At 27.8% G+C, this 16,387-nt stretch overlaps 1 protein-coding gene across 1 annotated transcript; it reads left to right on the forward strand.

Annotated features, from left to right (window-relative positions):
• Window positions 1–14,697: 14,697 nt before the first annotated feature.
• LOC129614054 (uncharacterized) lies at window positions 14,698–15,846 on the forward strand. The gene has a single exon (XM_055528440.1). The coding sequence runs from the start codon at window positions 14,698–14,700 to the stop codon at window positions 15,844–15,846; it is 1,149 nt and encodes a 382-aa protein (XP_055384415.1).
• Window positions 15,847–16,387: the final 541 nt, after the last annotated feature.

The following is a 16,387-nucleotide window of genomic DNA, read 5'->3' on the forward strand; positions in this document are numbered from 1 at the left end:
CCGTTTCATTTCGCTTATCTAACACCTCTGTTTATTAAAATTACTTAATGTTGTTCAAATCACTTCTAATCTTACAATATTATTGGGATAAGAATTGTAGAAGGAAGTATTTTTTCGCAAAGTAACAACATTCCCGGAATCTGAGGTTGTTCATGAGAAAATCCACAAGTAGTATTGGAAAATTAATTGCATACACAAAAACAGACTGTTTGGAATAGTTTTCTTTGATTTTTAATTAAAATATGTTGGTTTATATAATAATTTTCAACAGAGAACGCTTTTCAATTGTACAGTTCCCGATATTTACTAATCATTATGTTTATAACCGTTCCGAAATGAAAAATATAAAATGTCGACTCATTTAATTCAAAATTGAATTAAATGAGTATACAACATTCGCTCCTGGTTAAAATTTTGTATTCAATTGTATAATACTATATACATATTAAAATATATATAAACATATTTATTATATGGATTACTACAAAACAAAATTCCAGAAGTAAGTAAGTAAAATAACTAATAAAGATTTTCTTTCGTAAATACTTTTTAAAAACTTTATCCGTTATGATTTTTGAGGTTTTCATAATTTATACAATATTTTATTTTATTATGTATACGTGCAGTACAGGTGTATTTGTTTGATTGTATAGAGAAAAATGTTCTATATGTATAAAAATATATCATGTAATATTATTCTATTGAATTTACCTCTTAATGTTATATAGGTATATACGTATATATAAATATATAAACAAATGTATAACCATAATTTTAAGAAATATACAAAATACAACATTGAATAGATAATATTAAATTGATCTTTTTATTTTATTGTAAGCACATATAAAATTACCATAATAATTCCTTGAAGCTAATTCAAAACGATTTATTAATTGATTTTCGCACCTGTTAGATGTATTTGCTATTTATTACATTGTATATAAATTTATATAGATATGATTTCATATAATATGTTATCATATATTATTTAATTGGTTTGTTATACAGAAAAATTTTTTTAAGATACAATTAGATACATATATGGTTTTTTATACAATTTTATTATTTTGAATGTTTTGTAATAGTTTTTATCATATTGATGTGTGTGGCTTGCTCTTAATTATGTAGACCAATGCGACTACCACGTATTATTTATACTCTGATGTGTTGCTTCAGTTTTAAGATTTATTAATGTTTTGAAAATAAGAGCTTGAAATTTAAATGGCATAGCACTACTTTTGAACAAGAATGTATTTTTAATATGTGTATGTATTCAAATAATTTCTGAATGTTAAAAAACTTGAATTGCACGTTTATAGGTGAATAAGAATAAAAAGTGTCGTGCATTAAAGATTGTTGTACCAGATTTCATAGTTGAATGTAATATTCCTATAAGTAGTTCTCAATAATTTACATTTTGTTTAAGATTATTTTTGATATTTGCTATTCTTATTCCGGTTATTCGATTTTATGACGTTTACTGATTTCAGAAGTTGGGATTAATTTAAATAGTTGCACGTTGTTAAGTAAAAACGATATTTTTATTAAATAAAACTCAGATAATGTAGGAACAATAACGTGCAAATTACTGTTACAGTTGAAGAGAGAAAAAGAATTAAAAGTTTGCTTACGATTCAGCTATAATTAAATACTTTTAATATTTTTTAACTCTTATTAATTTTAATTTTTGAATGGTATGAAACACAATAATAATAACCTTATTTACTTAATATTTGAGATTTCTAAATATTACAAATTTAAAGCAATTCAAATGATATTAAAACAATTTTTCATTGTAATAAAAATGGTATACGCATAAGACCTAAAAAATCCCTTTGAGTTTCCGTTTTATTTAATTATTATAAGTTTTCATAATTTTTTTTTCGTGCCAAGATTTTGGAAATCCATGTTAAGAGTTTCCGTTTTTTGTATTTTTTCATTTTTTGTATTTTTTCTTTCTTTATTATTTTTAGTAAATTTAGAAAAAAAAATTAGAATTTTCATCAAAAATCAGCGAGCGAAAGCTTCAAAATTAAAGAGGAATTTTTAAAATTAGAAAAATTATTATTGATATAAAAGGCACGATATATATAAAAGGTGAAAGTGTTGGTGTTAGTGTAGGGGGGGAGGGGGAGCAATTGATTCAACAACTGGTTATAATGAGATATGGTGTATAAGGAATTTTTTTAATATATTATATACATACATTCTTATATACATACACAATTATGTATTAAGCAACATGACTGATTGAAAAAATTGGAACGAGTAATATGATTTGGAAGTGAAAGTATTAAGAAAAGGATGTGGCAAAAGTTTTAAGAATTTTCTTATTTCCTTCTTAAGAGACTGTCAAAAAAAATAAAGAAATCAGTAAGTGGGGTAAAAAGTAAAAATCGATGATTGTTAAATGCAGAGAAAATTTCGAACTTTTTTTTTTTCACTTGGAATTAAAGTAAAATAATGTGTAGATAAAAATTTGTTGATTGGAAAAGTTTTAAATTTTTTTTTTGTTTTTATTATAATTTTTTTTTTGTGTTATACAACAAGTGAAAGTTTTTTCACCTGGTGAATATTATTTTTTTTTTATTTCATAGAATGAGAACCAATTGGTACAATTGATTATAAAGTTTTGATGTTTAACGAAATAATCTGTAGCAGTTCATTTTTTCATTATTCATTATTAAGGATATCAGAAAGTGGTGATGAAAAGTTTCTTGTTTTTTGATTATTTAATTTTTAATTAAGTATCACATTTATAATTTACTAGGAAACCAATAAGTTGTTCTATGCGTATTTTTTGCTATGTAAACTACATTAATTTTTGGTAAAAATTTTTAAAATTTTATGGTTCCAGAGATTTTATAAAATGAAAAAAAAAAGTAATTTACATAATTTTTTCTTTCTATTGTTTGTTTAGAAGATTCATTCTATATTTGAAAAATATTTTTCTTGAATATGAACGGAATTGTGGGGGATTTCTTAAAAATTTTAAACAAAATTATGTAGATATTTATTTTAGGTTTTAAAATATCCTCTTCTACTAAACTATTACATGACCTATTTTTTAATATGTTATTTATGGTGATTAGGCGGCAAGGAGTACTTATTGTAAATAAAAAATAACATTTTATCATCGTGTATAAAAACACATACGTGTATACAAAAGTACGTAAAAAGACGATATTAATTGTATTTTTTTTGTGTAAATTTTCGCGGCACGTGTATTTTCAAAGATTTTCTGCTTATTCTGTTTATTATATTTGACCTTGCTGTTTTTGAAAAAAAAGAAATTAATATACTTATATTTTTCTTTGATAATAAGTCTATTACATTTCAATTTGCAAATACAATTTGAAAACGTAAAGAAAAGATGGAAAAAAATTAAACATTTTAATAATTTAAATAAAATATTGTTAATTTCTTTTTTGTGGGCAAAAACGTGTTCTTAAAATCAATATTACTTTCTTTTTTTTGGTTAAATTTAATTTGAATATTTGCAATTATTAAATGATTTTCATTGAAATCAATTTTTTTATTTGTAATTGAAATTTTTATATGTGTATTTTTGAAATTTCAAATTTTTGTAAAACATTTTTGATAGTCCTTTAAAATATTCTCCAAATTGTGCACGTATTATATTGGATTTCCATTAAAAATGTGAGATTCTTTAACTGCATCTGGAAATTAGTAAAATGTCTTATAGTTATTTCCCTCTCCATGGCATTCTTCTGCTCACAGTAGTAATCCATCTGCATGATTCTGTTTTGAGTTTCTTCCATCATATCTTGTTGAGCATTAATAGGAGTTCCTATATTTCATATAGTTATTTTATGATTTTTCTTAATTTTTGTATTATATTTGATTTTTGAGTGATTTTCAAAGTATATAAGAGCTGGTTTTTTTGAAAGTGATATAAGTCCACTTTTTAAAAAGACTAAGTTAATGGTGATTTTGATGAGCTATAGACACCTTATCTCCACAGTTACAATCTCAATTTCAATAGAGTTAAACATAAAACAAACAAAATATGTTATTATGGTCGATATTTTTAAATTAATTCAAATGCAAAACTTAAAATATCTCAATATATGAAAAAATGGACTTATACCACTTTCAAAAAAACCAGCTCAAATAATACAGTTGAAAATCAGTCAAAAATTAAATATGTAAACTGCATTTATCAGAGGGATTAACGTTTCCTTCCAATTCCATTTTGGATATTGGTATTGATAATTAAAAATATTAACTGCTATTAGTACGATGAGTATCAGTTACTGAAAAATTGTACCACTATGTTACTCCATGATAGGTTGTAGAATTTTTTTTTCAGACAGCTTTGGGCTAACACTATTTTCTCACGGGTATAGCCTCTTATTGAGCTGTCCTGTTACGGTAGCAAGCTAACATAAATTATTATTATTTAAAGTAAAAAAATAACCTTAAAATATATTCTTAAATTTAAAAAAAAAATTATCATAATAATTTTTAGATGATTTATTTTAAATAGATAGCTTATTATAGAATTGTTTTAAAAAAGATAAAAGCTACCCTAAAAGCGTTTTAAAATTTCAAATTTGATATTTAAAATTAATTAGCTAAAGAGTAAAAAAATGTGTTGCAAGAGTAAATTATACAAGAAATAGAATAATAAAATCTTAAAGCGCTCGGACTTGAAAAGTTCAGCCAAAAAAGGTAGTAAAAGTAATAGTCTTCATTCTTCAGGTCATATTATTCTTATTTCATTCAGGTCGTATGATTCGTTTCGCAATTCACTATTTTGCATTTATCAACCACATCGAAAATTTGCAGTCATATTTGTGTTCACCTTATAATTATTCAGAGTTTTACAAAATTTTCCTGCGAAAAGAGGTTCACACTATTTTAAATATAGTTCAAAGTACTTACAAAAATTTTTTTCGGAATATATTCAAAATACTAGTAAAATTTTTTTAATAAACAATATAAAAATTTTAAAAGAACTTTGTAAAACACAACTGCATTTTAAAATAATTAAATTTTTATTATTATTCTGTCATAATATATTCAACACATGTATTTGTATGTAAATATAGCATTCTTAAATTTCTGCAACATTATAAATATGATTTTTAAAGAGAATCGTGCTTTTTCGAACAGCATTACTATTTTCGAAAAAGTGAAATTAGAGAATTTCAATTATAAAATAATTTTACATATCACGTTCTTATTTTTTAAGATTATATTATTAAAATTTAAAGTAGTATAAAGTAGTAAAATATTAAAATATGTGTTTTTGTATAATTAAATACAAAACATTATTCGTATACATATGTGAGTATTAAATGAACAGGAAAAGTAAATACAAAATTAATTATTGCCGAAGTACGTGTATAAAATTTATTAAATTATTTTTTTAATTGAATTATTGTTTAATATAGAATTTTTTCCATATTAAGGAGCAAGCATTTTTTTAAGACTATTATTTAGTGTAATGAAAAAAAATAATGAAAAGGTGCTAATAGTTTGTAATTAACAGAAATTGCTTTAGTTGGAAACGTCATATATAAAATTGGTTGTAACGAATACCTCCGCTTAAGTACTCTGGTTAGAACTGTAATTTTTTCTAGTCCCTTGAGTGTACACTGTAACCGATTTCTATTGTATATGTAATATTCTAATGTAATTTTCTGTCTACAAGACCCCAAGTTTATGTGTTTTAAAGATAAATATGTATTTTGTCATTTAAATTAATAACTTTAATTGACTAAGTCAATATTTTACTTAGAAGTTTCCCTTTATGATTACTGAATTTGAAATTTAAAATTTCATCAAAGACTGTTGTCTATTTAAAAATTAATTTGTTAATGAGGTTAATATTAAGCGAGTATCATATAATCAAGACGATTTCTATATATGTATCGAATTTCAGTACAAAATGATTTAGCATAATTTTCAAAAAAATTTGTTCTATTACTTTTCAATATACCATAAAATTTAAGATATTTAATAAAATTTTTAATAATTGAGGAATAAAAATGAAATATGTAGCTATATAAACATTAAATTAAATTGTGAAAAAAAAATATGATATCAATAATTTATTGAAATGAACTAGTTTTCGAGTACACAAATTATACACGAATAAAAAAAAAACATAAATATATATATGGAATATCTTATAAATTTAATTTGAATTTCAAATGCTTTTTCAACCATGAATCAATAAATTTTTGTACAGATTTCATCAATGAATAAACAGAAAATTAAGAGTATATTGACTTAAGTTATAGTATAAGTTTAATATTCTATTTACAAATATGGATATATACATAAAGACAAACATGGATATATAAGATATAGTTTAGTACGCGGAAAATTTTCCAATTTGTTTTATTTATTTTATATAAATGTATATATACATTTACATTTATTTCATATAATTCAACATTTGTAATATATAGTATATAATATTTTGATTAATTAAATTGATACAATATGAATTTTTGAATAAATTCATAATTCGATAAATTTTGATTTAATATTTTATATATTGTTTTCGGAATTGTATTTAAAATCTATTTATAATACACTCATTTCTTGTTTATTTTTTTTTATAAATCATTACGAGTCTGTTAAATTTATAATTAAAATATGGTTTACATAATATTTTTAGGATTTGAATTTAGCAAATATTGTGAGTAATATAAAAATCATTATATAAGTATTACAGAATTAAAATAAAAATTTGATTTCAGGGAATTTTAGAGAGGTTCCGATATATAGGTACACATTAAAATGAATAAAAAGTTTGGAAATTTTTGCAAAATCGTGTAATAAACTATGTATGTACAAAATGGTATTTTCATTAAGCTCATGAATGCTGTAATTATACCTTTATTACGTAACTATATGCATATCAAAAAATAAACTTATATTATGTATCCGGAAACGCAAATGATCAAATAATTAAGGTTCATTTAGAGAATTAATATAAATGACAAAATTTTGTTAAAAATTTGAATAATACCCCCATGTATGTATCAACTACTTTTAGGGTAGATTATGACGTAAATATGGTATTAAAAATTTATAAAAGTAAATCCGATTTTATAGGTATTTAAAAGGAGCAAAATTTTTATTATTTTTCCAATGAAAAAGATTTTTTAGAATTTTTTTTTTTATTCAAAATATTCCACATCAATTTCATCAAATTTTATCAGAATTCTGATTTTTTTCTAAATAAAATTTTCATTTGAGAAAACTTTCAAGTAAGAGTATATATAGGGGTAAAAAGTCGCTTAATATGACTTGAAATAAGTTAAAGTAACAGCCTAATAACAATGGCTATAGTAAAATAATTTAATATTAATGAGAACGTGTGTATTTGAGTTATAAATTTATTATGAAAAGAGCTCGTTATTATATAATAATTTAAATTTTCATTATGTATAAGAATTTCAATCGATGTGAGTAATTTTAAGTAAACAAATCATAAATTAATATAAAATTACTAATAATAATAATAAATATATATGATTAAATGAATAAAATCTAACAATGAAATCATAAAATATATATTCGATTTCCTATACAATATATAAACACATATACATATTATAATATATTGATATTGTCATATATTAAAGGATATTAACATTGTAAGATTAACGTTTTGAATACTACATAAGAATATTTTATAAGTTTTGCGAAAATTATTATTATCCAGGTTGTTATCAGTATATGTATTAGGATTTAAATATATTAGACATAAGTCAACTGTGAAATGAAAATTTTATATATTTAATTTTAATTCATGATTTATGCTAGTTGTATATATATATATATATGTAGATAAATAGTCATAGAAAATATGGTAACTAAGAATTTCAAATTACAAATGAGATTTATATAATTTTTATATAATTTTGCAATAAATAATTATTTTTTAGGTAAAAATGTGTCGTTAAAGGTAATTTCAATTAATGTAAAAATTTATAAATAAGTTATGTATTAACTATTAAGTATAAAATCTCCTTAAATGAGATTTAATTATGTAGTTCAAAAATAAAGTAGAAGAGAACTTTTATATAATTATCCTTTTCAACTTTCATTAATTTGTATTACTTAGTTGTTACTAACTATATTTTCCAATACTAAAGATTTTTGTTTTACTATTACTCACAATTCTTTATTAATTATCTTGCTGTACCCGAAATGGCCATATATTATTCTTAGATACTAAAACATTCCCGAATACTTACATTTTATATATCTAATTTTGACTAGATTCTATTCTTTAGAGTACTAGTTCATATCATACCACAATTAATTGTGTATATAGAATATCTGAATTCCATAAACGTTGCATATACATATAGTAGATTATGCCCGATTTTGAGTCTTTATGTGTGCATGTTTACTATACCATTACCGAAAAACCTGCTTTTATATTTCGTACGTTAAATTTTCCAATTATTTTGTAATATATATTATTGAGGAGCTATAAAATTTGTTATACTGTTTCATATTCTTATATACCAAGCAAGTTTTTGAACTCTTAATAAAGCTTGATTTGTTTTTTCTCTTTGTTTGGTTATTTCTCACTTCTAATCTTTTAGCAGTTCCTCTTTTTGGCTTTAGTGCAGAGTCAGATGTGGTTTTTTCCAGCTTTTAACAATTGGACCTGAAAGTATTTCTTCGTTTATACGGTTTTTACGATTTATTTTAAGGACAAATTAAAATAATTTGTCCTTATTCTTAGCTCGTATCCTATAAATATGCAATGTATAAATATATATTATGTGTGTATTGTTGAAATTATTTGCAAAATAAAATATTTTTAATCTTCTGTTTAAATATTTGTTTTTTCCTTTGTTATACATATATATTTTTTTTCTCATTCTTCTAATATTATTAGCAAAAATCAGCAAAATTTATTAATTTTTATACAAAAATATAATAATAATGATAATAATAAATTATAATAAGGATATTGTCTAGTCCTTGCCTTTTTTTTAATCTATTTACATTTTATACTACAAAATATATTGTAAAAATATAAAAAATAAAAGGTTTTTGAAATTATTATTATTTTCTTAAAATACTTTTTTACCGCAGAATTATAGATTCAATCGGATATCATATCTTAAATACTAAAAAAAAACAAAGCATACAATAAATGCGATTATTTGTAATAGGATATAATAAAAAGCTAACATAAATCATATTCATTGAATTTTCTTGTGAAAATTCTTTACGAAAAGAAGAAACAAAATATTTAAAAGTTTATCCTTTTTACATTTTTCTTATTGTTTTAATATTTATGTTTTGTATTTATAGATGTGAAAGAGTGTGTGTGTGTGTTTGTGCAAATGATGATATGTATATAATATCTTTATGAAAGAATTTGGAAATTTATAATATCTCTAGTTCATGTATATGTAAGTGTGTATATGTAATTATTATTTGCATTAAGATCAGCTTAAAATTATTTGGTTTTATTTGATTGGTAGTGGTATTTTCGGCATATTTTTTTAAACACGTATTCTACTTATAAAAGTATTTATTATATTGTAAGGATTTATTAGGTAAACAAAGTCAAAAAATTTGGTTCTTTAACACGTACGTGTGCGTTAAGACATATGTATATATATAACGTAAATTAATTAAAGTGAAGAAGTTCTAAAAGATTAAAATTAATATAAATTTGTGTATAAATTTTTTCAAATTGTTTACAAAATTTCGTTCATAATAGCCCTTATAATTCGACGTCTTCGAAATATTAAAAAATATTTATTTCAATAGAGAAACGTTAGAAATTTCTTAAATTATACTTGTATATAGAAGAATTTTAAGAAAATGTAAGTGAAATTATATGATTCATGTTCAATATATTAACATGTGGGACGATGGAACTTGTAATGCTTCTCTCGTATTGCATTCATATTTCACGACTGAACTTATATAAGTTGACCATGTATTTGCAGTATTTAATTGAGCCTAAATATTATTTAGTTGGGCAATTCAATTAAAAACTCGTTAAAATCTGTTTTAAAAATTATCTCTATAATGTGGTTACAACTGACTAATATTACCTAATGAAAATTCGATATGAAACACGAAATATTCTATAAATCTTGTGGTATATTGAAAAAGTGAAATAAATGTGATAATTAATGTAATATATATGACTTCCTTCATAAAATCATCTAATAATGTTCATAACTTTCATAGCCTTGGTTTGTAACCATTTGAAAAGATCGTTTGCGGTATTGACATTGTATATATTCTTGTTTATGGTAAAGTTCTGCGTTATGACTAAGATGTCCGTTTGCCGATCCGTTGGTTGATCTGTTGGTTCTTCTGTTCGCAGGATAACTCAAAGACCAAAAAAACCAAACAAAAAAAAAACTTTTTAAAATGTTTCTTTTGTGCCAAGAACGGCTGTTATTGTAATTGGAACAATTTTAATAACAGTTTCGGGTAGCTTCCAAAAATTATATTTTAAATAATCCAAAATATTTTGATTTTCCTATTCCCTGATTTAATAATTCTATAAAATTATGACTCCATATGATGAATATCTTGTTTTATTTTATAACAATTTTTAGAACATTATCCGCTAAAGTTTATTTTATTTAAACAAAATACAAGGGTCTAATACACCTATATTTTGTCAGATTATTATACAATTAAACATTAATATAGATTAATATATATGTATATATATACATTCTCTCATTCTCTCATGTATATATATATATATATATATACATTCTCTCATATATATATATATACATTCTCTCAAGTTATTATATTTTGAATTTTATAATTTACATATACATATATATGCAAATTATATAATATATACTAAGTAATTTTTAATTGCCTTAAAATAATCCAGGATAACGACAAATTAATATAATTTACATTCTTCTTCTTCTTCTTAGCGTGCCACTCCGTTACGGAGATTGGTAATCATCAATTTTATATCCTCTTTGGACTTAACCGCTCTCATCAGTTTATTTGCCGGCATATTGAACCATCCTGTAAGGTTGCTGATCCATGATGTTTTACGTCTTCCTCTGTTTTTTTTACCAAGAATCTTGCCTTGTGTTACTAATTGTAGTAATTGATACTTGCTGTTTCTCATAATGTGTCCAAAGTAGCTTAATTTTCGCGATTGAATGGTGTAGAGCAGTTGTTTATCTGTGTTCATTCTTCTTAAAACTTCCACATTTGTCACCCTGTCGCACCAGTTTGTTTTTAAAATTTTACGGTATGACCACATTTCAAATGCTTCTAATTTTTTCATGTCAATCTTTTTTAATGTCCAGGTTTCAACTCCATAAAGTAAAATCGACCAAACATAACATCTTAGAATTTTCATTTTTAATTGAAGGTTTACCTCGCTTCTGCACAAAATTTTACTCATGTTACCAAAAGCTTTCCTAGCTTGCTCGATCCTTGATCTGATTTCGTTTCCATTTTCGGCATTATTTTTGATGACTGTGCCTAAGTACTTCACTTGAGTTACTTTTTCTATAGTTACGTCATCAATTTCTAAAGACTGGCCATTTGTGATGTTTGTACCTACCGCCATGTGTTTGGTTTTATTAATGTTGATTTTTAATCCAAACTTGACACAGCTTTTGTTCAACTCGCTAACCAGTATTTTCAGATCATTTACGTTTTCTGCGAGAATTACGGCATCATCTGCAAATCTTATGTTATTGATTATGACTCCATTCACTTTAACACCTATTCTGAGCTGATTTATTGATTCTCTAAAGATTTCCTCTGAGTACATATTAAATAAAAGAGGAGAAAGAATGCACCCTTGTCTTACACCTCTCAAAATTTCAATGTTTTTTGTTACGCCATCTACAGTTCGTACTTGTCCAACCTGGTTCCAATACAAATTTTTTATGATTCTGACATCTTTGTTATCAAGGTTTTTGCTCATTAGGATCTCCATCATTTTGTCATGTCTCACCTTGTCAAAAGCCTTCTCAAAATCAACAAAGCATGTGTGAACTTCGACATTCATCTCTACACATCTTTGTATTAGTGTATTGTAAGTGTAAAGAGCATCTCTGGTGCCAAGTGCATCCCTGAAACCAAACTGTTCATCACTTATATCTACCTCTAGTTTTTTATATATTCTCTGGTGTATAATTTTCAGGAATAATTTCAGTGTGTGGCTCATTAAAGAAATGGTGCGATAATCACTGCATTTTTCGGCTTTACTTTTTTTCGGTATTGTGATGAATACTGATTTCAACCATTCGTCTGGAATTATTCCTGTGTTGTAGATATTATTAAAGATTTTTGTCAACAATTTGATGCTATTCTCATTTAGCAGTTTTAAAATCTCATTCGGGATATCATCTGGTCCTGCTGCTAATTTGTTTTTGGCTCTATTAATGACAAATTCAACTTCTTCAACCAATATTGATGGACCCTCATCATTATTTAAAAGTTGAACATCACACCTTGTGTCATCGAAGAGTTCGGCAATATATTTTTCCCAGCTGGTCAATCTTTTTTCTGCTTCAACTATCATTTCGCCGTTTTCGTTTTTCAGTACACCGTAATTTCTTTTTCTGGTGGTATTGGTTACAAGTTTGACTTTTTTGTGCATTAGCTGATGTTTATGACTTTTATCAAGCTCTTCAATCTCGTGGCATTGTTTGCTCCAGAATTCATGCTTCGCCCTTCTTATTTTTGCTCTTATTTTTCGGTTGGTTTCTTTATATTTTTGCGAGTTAACATTTTTCCATTTTCTTCTTACGTCGAATAAGTTTAATATTTCGTTGGTCATCCAGCTCTTAGCAGAACTTTTGGTAAATTTTCTTGAAAGGTCCTTTACTACTGTGTTGCAGGGATTTCTGAACTTTATCCAATTGTTGTTCACATTATTGTCTAGTATTATTTCGTTTGCACTCCTACCAAGCAAGTTATTTATTTTGTTGCTTAAACTTGACTTCAGTTCTTGATTATCTAACAACGCATAGTTTGGTCTAGGAGTACTTTTACTTTTATTCATCTTTTTGAATTCAACTCTGAGTTTGAAAACGATTGGATTATGATCAGACTGCACATCAGCTCCTGGATACGTTTTGGCTGACTTAATGGCGTTCTTGAATCTCGAACTAATAAGTACATAATCGATTTGGTTTCGTATGATGTTGTCTTTCGTGCTTCTAGGGGACGTCCATGTATAAAGTCTTCTTTCTGGTAGTTCGAAATAAGTATTGGCTATACATAATTTATTCTCTATACAGAATTCTATGAGTCTACCGCCTCTATCATTTCTTACACCTAGACCGAAGTTTCCTGTTATACCATTGACTGCTGTTCTTCCGACCTTAGCGTTGAAATCTCCCATTATTATATTTGTGTCTTCTTTCTTTAATGTTTTTATTAGTTCGTTCAAGTCATTATAAAACTCTTCACAGTATGAATCATCATGGACAGTGGTTGGTGCATATACTTGAATTAAGTTTATAAAGTTGTGTTTAGCTTTTAATTGCAACAATATTAATCGATCAGATTTCATAATTACACAATTTATAGATGGTTTGAGTTTTTTCGAAATTAAAAATGCAACACCTTTTCTGTGATGATCTAAGTCGTCCGACCCAGAATACTTAATGAAGTTCGTTTCAGTAGTAAATTCGTCTTGCCCTTTCCAGTGTGTTTCGCTTACTCCTAATACATCGAGACCTAATCTTTCTTTTTCTATCTCTAAATTTTTTATTTTTCCAGCTTCTAAAAGACCTCTTACATTCCACGTACCTATTTTTAGTGTGTTAATTTCTTTTCTGAGTTGAATGTTTGTTTTTGACATAAACTTGGTCAATTTTGATTCTGATGATTTTATACTTGGGAAAGATTTGATGGAGTGGTTTCCCGTTGCCTTCTCCATCCTTGTTTTATGCTTTTATATTGTTATTTAGTTTTCTAAGTATTATTATTATTGTTATAATTATTATAAATGCTTTTATTATTGTTTTCTTGTATTATTTATTATTATGTTCTATTACTTTATCATAATTTACATTAACAAACAAAATTGACATGATATTGTATGGATAAGGTTAAATAAATATTTTAACATATATACATACATACGTACATATTTATATTTATATGTCAGTTTCACCCGTATATTTTTGTTTGAATAAACCTTTGGTTATGTACATATGAAATTTTCATTATATATATATACGTATCCCTAACATATCCAACTATTATATTTACATCTCTTTCGATGGGATTCCACCTTGCCGTGGTGAAGGAGCTTAAGTAGGGTCAATGATCTTGAGAGCGATGTCGGCGGGTACTACAATTCTGTGGTATCTGGAAGGTGCAACCATGCCGATAAGGTCGAAAGTGAGACCAGAAAAACCAAGAGAATCTCACGGGCTTGAAGTAACGGCGCAAGCCAATCTTCAGCAAGTCCCACGGGCATGAAGTAACAGCGTAAGCTAATCTTCAACAAGTCCCACCCCCCCCCCCCCCCCCCCCAATCCAATGGTGTTATACGACCCGTGCCTAGTGGACTAGTTGGTAGCCGGGGGGTATACTGGCTACCGCGAACGGAGTCTCTCTGATACCGGGTCGCCTCAGAGAGTAACGATGACCTTATCCTGGTAAGTCGGCTCTGGCAGGATGGACTGTTTTTCCGGACACACTCGTGGGATCAAAATGGAAGATTCGATTAAAAAAATTTTAAAAAAACAAGAGCCAATTGGCACCTCGTCAGAAGACGAGATACTAGCTTCCAGTCAGGAAGCAGGTGTATCGATTGGTGGTGATGAAACCAGTAAGGTAGCAAAACCACCAAAACAATCTACACAAAAAGCTAAAGGAACCAGCCATAGTTCCAAAAGCAGAAAATCAAAAGGACCCGCCTTCGTACTCAAGAAGAGATATTCAAAGGCCATCTTCATTTTAGGCAAGATTGCCCAGAATGAAGCAGAAGGTAAAACTTCTGAAAAAGACGCGGAGGACAAAGTCAAATACCAGAAGGTAATTGACGAGTACAATGCGTATAAGAGCACGAAGCCTCAGGAGACCACAAAAAGAGTAAGGTCTCAAGATGAAGACAGAAATGCTCAAGAGAGCAAAAGGTCGAAGGTCGTCAAGCCAGGGACAACCAGACCTTCAACATCAAGTGGAAATCATGCACAGGGGAGAACAATGAGCGAGGTGGTCCGTGATCATCTCCAGTTTGGGGTGGTGGACAGAAAGTCTACCAACCTGAAGTTGTCCTCCGAATTATGGTGCAAGGTCGAAGCAAAATTATCGGAGATGGTAGTTGAACATCTCCTAACGACCGATGGCAACGAAGTCCTGAGCTTCGATTCATCTGAGGTAGTCAGGGGCTACAGGGTGATCAAATGCGAGGACCGGCTTTCCGGGGATTTTCTTAGTTCGTGTGTTGCTAAGATTAGCGATACATGGGATGGGTCCAAGATTGAGCTCATCCCAGCTAAGGAAATTCCTAGGAGACCCCGGGCTCGTATTTGGATCCCTAAGATGAATATTGCGGGGGACAAGTTGCTAAAGGTCCTAAAGATTGCCAATCCTGAGGTGCCGATGGATGATTGGCAAATTATCAAGAAGGAGGAACCTCAGAAAAACAGTGAGTCCTTCCTACTTCTCATTAATGAGGAGAGTCTACAGCCGTTGGACAGGAGGGACAACAGACTGCGGTTTGGCATACGGCATGCCAAGCTCAAAATATTTCGAAATGCGGACCCAGAAGGGGACGCCATAGAAGAAGCGAGCCAGCTCCTTGAACAGATGGAGGTGGCTGATAAGAGCAAGAGCGATGAGGGTAATCCAGGTTAATCTCAAGCATTCGAGATTAGCCTCGGATAACCTATTGATCTTCCTAGAAGAGGAAGACATCGACATCGCTCTAATTCAGGAGCCTTGGGTGAACGGTAACAGGATAAAGGGACTGGGCACCCAGAAATACAACCTATTCTACAGGATTGTAGATCCAGCTGAAGGTAAGATCAGAACTTGTGTCTTAACTAAAAAACATATAAAAGCCTTTCTTTGCTCTAATTTCAGTACCGCAGACATGACGGTGGTGAGGATTGAAGGAAACGGCGGGAACCTATTAATGAGCTCAGTCTACATGGCTCATGATAGGCCTGCTCCACCTCCGGAAGTTCAAAACCTAGCAGAGGTTGGCGCAGCCGAAGGAGCAAGTCTGCTTATGGGTTGCGACGCCAATGCCAGACATACCCTCTGGGGCAGCACAGAGATCAACGAACGAGGTGAGTCTTTATTTAATTTTGTCTTAGATAGTAATCTAGAGATAGCAAATAGAGGCAACACCCCTACCTTCACTTTTCCTAGCACAGACAGGTTTGCTGGCTGG

This window comes from Condylostylus longicornis, unplaced genomic scaffold (assembly GCF_029603195.1).
Source record: "Condylostylus longicornis isolate FDR11 unplaced genomic scaffold, ASM2960319v2 ptg000100l, whole genome shotgun sequence".
NCBI lineage: Eukaryota > Metazoa > Arthropoda > Insecta > Diptera > Dolichopodidae > Condylostylus > Condylostylus longicornis.